This window comes from Periplaneta americana, chromosome 15 (assembly GCF_040183065.1).
Source record: "Periplaneta americana isolate PAMFEO1 chromosome 15, P.americana_PAMFEO1_priV1, whole genome shotgun sequence".
Taxonomy (NCBI): Eukaryota; Metazoa; Arthropoda; class Insecta; order Blattodea; family Blattidae; genus Periplaneta; species Periplaneta americana.
Window position 1 is genome coordinate 21,468,241 of NC_091131.1, and position 6,000 is coordinate 21,474,240.

The 6,000-nt window shown below is 37.1% G+C and overlaps 1 protein-coding gene across 1 annotated transcript in view; it reads left to right on the forward strand.

The window, feature by feature from the left end:
• The first annotated feature begins 2,918 nt into the window (after positions 1–2,918).
• Positions 2,919–6,000, forward strand: part of LOC138714711 (ankyrin-3-like) — a 22,087-nt gene continuing 19,005 nt past the window's right edge. The window contains exon 1 of the mRNA XM_069846784.1: positions 2,919–5,653. Coding sequence (XP_069702885.1) covers positions 5,423–5,653 — 231 coding nt within the window. The 5' untranslated portion in view covers positions 2,919–5,422. The remainder of the gene's footprint in view (positions 5,654–6,000) is intronic.

Here is a 6,000-nt window from a genome sequence, read left to right on the forward strand (position 1 = left end):
CCTTTTGACTTCCTGGCAGCAGCTCATCTTACTACTTATTTGAAGCTGCCCACTTGTTTTACTACTGTTTTATAAATTCTAAGTTTCACCTTTTCAATAATAATAATAATAATAATAATAATAATAATAATAATAATAATAATAATAATAACAATAATAATAATAATAATACTTGCGGCTTTTAAGGAACCCGGAGGTTCATTGCCACCCTCACATAAGCCCGCCATTTGTCCCTATCCCTCAAATCCGTTTTAATATCCTCCCATCTACGTCTCGGCTTCCCAATAATAATAATAATAATAATAATAATAATAATAATAATACTTGCGGCTTTTAAGGAACCCGGAGGTTCATTGCCACCCTCACATAAGCCCGCCATCGGTTCCTATCCTGAGCAAGATTAATCCAGTCTCTACCATCATATCCCACCTCCCTCAAATCCGTTTTAATATCCTCCCATCTACGCCTCGGCTTCCCCAATAATAATAATAATAATAATAATAATAATAATAATAATAATAATAATAATAATAATAATAATAATAATAATAATAATACTTGCAGCTTTTAAGGAACCCGGAGGTTCGTTGCCACCCTCACATAAGCCCACCATTGGTCCTTATCCTGAGCAAGATTAATCCAGTCCCTACCGTCATATCCTACCTCCCTCAAATCCATTTTAATATCCTCCCATCTACGTCTCGGCTTCCCCAACAATAATAATAATAATAATAATAATAATAATAATAATAATAATAATAATACTTGCGACTTTTAAGGAACCCGGAGGTTCATTGCCACCCTCACATAAGCCCGCCATCGATCCATATCCTGAGCAAGATTAATCCAGTCCCTACCATCATATCCCACCTCCCTCAAATCCATTTTAATATCCTCCCATCTACGTCTCGGCTTCCCCAATAATAATAATAATAATAATAATAATAATAATAATAATAATAATAATAATAATAATGACCGAGCGGGCAAGCGGAGTGGTAGAGGCTGGCCTTGCATTCGGGAGGTCCGGGGTTCGATCCCAGGGGCCGGCAATCCTAACTGAGGTTTTTCGTGGTTTCCTCAGTTATTTCCAGGCAAATTCCGGGATTGTACCTCTTGAAAGTCCGGCCATGGACGGCGATCCTTCCCTTAATCCTTTCATATGTGTCTGAGTGAATTATGTGTAATGTCTTAAATGTTTGTGTTGTATCGGAGGTGGCCCTGGCACTGAGCTGATCCCTCATCCGGGGAGGCCCTCCATGTCCTTGTGTGGTCAAAAAAGTATGTATGTGATCCATAGTTTAGTTCCTCTTCCGACAGGTCGCGGCCCTGTAAGGCCCGTGTGGCGTGGGTCGTGTAAATGAACCTAAAAGGGAGAGGTTAAAACTCAGGGAAAGAAAGAAATAATAATAATAATAATAATAATAATAATAATAATAATAATAATAATAATAATAATAATAATAATAATAATAATGTTTGTTGTGGGTGATGGAATTTTGTTAATTGAATACTAACAGTTCTGTTAAGGAAACGCCACGCAACTGGAAACGTTTCTTTCATTTATCTCAGAACGCGTGATCATAGCGTTACAATGCAGTACTGCTGTTTCATATTTGAAATGTGTTCATTAAGCTAATTTACTGCAACATTTAAATATTTTTATTATACGTAACTGCACTGATTACAAAAGTTGCATCTGTAAACGTTAAAACTCTGTTCCAAGAGCAAAATACACCAGCCTCTACAACAGCACACGTAAGTATAATTATGGGACTGCAGGAGAAGTACAAAGTTCATATCTCGTCTTCAATCCTTGAAGGTCAATTTAACCACAGTAAAAATTTGCCTAGCCAGCGGCAATGTGCGGAATAGCTACCTAACGTCGCCGCGTTGAGGCCAGTCTTGAGTTCAAATCTGGTATAAGGAATGAATGCTGTAAATGTGATGTCCTATCTTCTCTGCCTGCTTTATGAATTTTATGCTCGACCATGCCGAAATGTAGTAATTATACACCTGGTAGCAGCCCTTTAATGCACCTCATTAAAGTACACCTATTCATTAAATTTCAGGTGTTCAGGCAATGACAAATCACCTTTGTACCATTATAAAACCGCAAGTATCGATTATTCTCGGATATGCAATCGAAAGACAATTAGCGAAAAGTCACGGAGGCTGGAAATCCAGTACTGTCGCAGAAGGTTATGTTCTGTTACTATAATAATTAGCGTTAATTGTAAATAATATTCAAATAAACTCAATTTGTCATCTCGTTTTTCAATTCTAAATCAATTTCCAGGTTATATCAAGACTAATGTTCACCTTATTCTCTACGTTATATCAAGGTCAATGACATTCGGCCTCGGAAAAAATCAATACTTTCGCGTCTGCGCACATCTCACAATTCAGGTCAGTTCGCTACTCACTTACATAACCATAACATGACCTACTTTTGAATAATTTCAAGTTAGAAATATAGTCGAGCATAAAAAGTCGTATGAAACTTGCCTATAATGGTAATTAAGACGCTCGCTTGCGTTTCATAAACAAACATACATGCGTCTTAATTACTACCATTATAGGCTCGTTGCATAATGTACTATTCTAGTGTCAGGTGTCTTACAGATGTAATTTCTAAGGTTCTTCATCCACGACGCATCGCTTCATATATTCGTGAGCGTAGCTTCATCTTCTACAATGAGGATCACATAAGAGTAGTTCCTAAAAGGCTAAATTGGCCGTCTCTTCAGTGTTGCCAACTAATACCAGATACTACCAAAGAGGGTAAAACCACAATGTCATATACAATAATAATAATAATAATAATAATAATAATAATAATAATAATAATAATAATATTATTATTATTATTATTATTATTATTATTATTATTATTATTATTATATACTATCAACAATAACGATGTCTTGCTTATTACTTCTTTGCCACATCTCATATTTATGTTGGGAGGTGTTTTCTAAATGATTAAAATAATTTGTAAAAGAGTAGGCCTGTATTTTCCTCTTGAACATCTTGCACATTATGTTGGAAATTAGTAGATTAATATGATCTTATATTACACTCTATTTTCTCTGCAAACATAAAATTCATTGTTTTGAATAAACATTTTACAATTCACGAGACCTAACCTAAAAATGTATTCTCTTTGAGCACGTGAAATGATTAGTACAAACTACGAAAACAGAATACCACTTTGAAATGTATTACCTACTTAAAATCCTTACAAATACTTTCTTGGAGAAATCACTATCATGCTATTTCCTGTCTTGGATATTTTAATAAACATCTAAACACGAAAGAAATTCATTAAAATGTGAAATATATTTCTGTCCATTAGTCACATGCATCTTTCATACCAAGTAGGTCTATTACATCTTATTTAATTACACATTCGACTGAATATAGCGTTGAATTGGAATCACAACGCAACTCAACTGAATTATGTATTGATATTAATATTAATACCAGTATTACTAATTAATTATTAATAATTCATAAGCTTAGGTACTTGAATTTTCATCACTTTCGTTTACTGCAAACCGAAATTGTTGCTGCCAACATAACAGAAAATAAATTCCAGCTCTTAACTTTATTAATTATTTCATTTAATATTCTTGATGTCGGAAAACAGGTCCTATGAAAAATGGTCATTTGGAAATGAGGACTTCGGAAAAATGTTCATTCGGAAAAAGGGACATTCGGAAATTTGGTTTCGGAAAAATGACCTGATTTATCACGAATCTCGGTTCATGATTTTAACATATTTCACTTTTGTCTAAATTTTATTATCTGTAACGATCAACATTTCGGTACGGAATTACGAACTATAGTCCCGTAGCTCTTATTTCCGGCAACTAATCACGTTGCAAGTCGGCTACATTTGAACCTGTGCGTCTTTTCATTCGCTGCTGATAACGTTATGCACTTCCTAAGGCTCGATAAATACTTAATATAATTGCCCGCCATTCTGGCTCTTTCATTGGCGTTCGCAGAAAGCACACGAGGACGTTATTTGCCGCTCAATTAGTTGCTCAATTACAGTGCGTTTGATTTATTATCATACGAGCTACGACATGATAATGTTTAACGGTGTGGTAAATAGATTCCTGATCTGGTAGCTCGGCAACGAAAGAACAAAAATGGCGAACTATACTACCTACCTAGCCTTTATAGAGCCTTCACTTCCTAAGGCGTAAGCAAAGAGGAGGAGTCACGCCGGAAATAACAGCGACGCGACCAGTGGCGGCCGGAGGCCATTCTGTCAAGTGGGGCACAACCTTAATGATGAACCCTGAAAATTAAAAACATATAAAACCAAATTATGTGCACTAACCTTTCTAATTCTTGTTCATGAGCTCCATTTTTCGGTTCTTTCTGCGAGCAAAAACCTCTATAACTCTATTGTTGAAGTTCGGAATAGAATGTACCATCTTTCTCTGCTACGCCCAGAGGAAAGTTAAATGGAATTCTAAGTGTAATTCACAGAAATGCGCTGATTCTCACTCGTTCGTACCCATAGACCACGGAACTGCCTGCCTTCTTACTACCGCAGCACTAGACTTGGGGAAACTCAGTTGAAAACTGTAGTGTGCACTGAAGGCGGCAAAACGCCCGCCAAGATTCTCTATTGTCAGTGACAAAGCTTTTTGAGAACTGCCAACTCCATGTATTGTAATGTAAACTTTCTTTTTTTGGATACGATGGAAGCATAAAAGTTTACAGGGAGCATTAACAACATAACTGTGACAAATGAATATCTATATATATACATACTCACGTGATTTATACAATGAGTCGAGCTTCTAAATTAGTAAACTTACATTTAACGTTTTTCATGTCAAGTTTAGCTGTAAAATGTCGTCTGCTATTCAGCAAGTATCAACACCTCTAAAAATGGCACGCAGCTAATTGGACTGTTCCTAAACTAAAGAGGCTTGGTGGGCACGGCAAATACAGTGCCCAAAGCACACGGTCTGAGGCAAAGAGCTCCGCCTTCCTACAACTCGCACCCCCATCCCTTCCTCGTCCATCGCTGGGCACGAGAAGAGAGAGCCCATTTTATTACCTGTTCAGAAAACTTGGGTTTCGTAGACTACTACACATTCTGAAAACATTAGTAGCAATGAAAATGCGAAACTCTTTAAGTTATTATTTCATAATGTAATTAAATTGTATTATAATATAGTCATAACACGATAATAAAAATCACTGGGAGGGCACGTGCCCATGTGCCCCTTAATAAAAGCCGCCCCTGGACGCGATTATAATTTCTAGCGTGTACGTCATCACTAGCCAATAGGAGAAAAAGCATGACTTGGTACAGTGGTATGGAAGGTGATAAACTCCAGGAATACAGTAGTCTAGAAATTGTGTGATACAAATCATTTCAGGCTTGGCGCCAATGCCTGCAAGTATCCAACCGCTGAGCCTAGACGCTGGCACACTGGCTCAAGCTCACATGCTGCTCATGCAGATATTGCAACAGCTGGCAGCAGGGACGGATCCGTGCTTGCAAGGGCGTGGAGAGCTGCAAATGAAGCATCTGCAGCGATTGGTAGAGAAAGAACACTGCGATGAGCAAATGAAGCAAAGTACCAAATGCAACTACTACAGACGTGATGGATCAAGTGAGGTCAGTGTTTCGCAATACATTCTATCGAAGTGGCGCTGCCAAACAGTGTTGCCAATTTAGCCACTTTGTGGCTAAATCTAGCCATTTCGAATACGGATCTAGCAACAAATTAGGTGGCATTTTAGCTACTTTCTGTGCTCCATTTAGCTGTTTTTGGCCATTTTGAATTTTTTTTAGATACATTCTAATTTTTATTACTTATAGCCTACGTGCATATGTGGATCTAATTTCTCGACTTCGGATTTTTCAACGGTCACTACCGTTACACAAAATTGCACAATAGCATACAATTAGGTACGCATTGCCTCATCGGTATTCGGTACTTCCCTTGGTTAAATGATGAATTT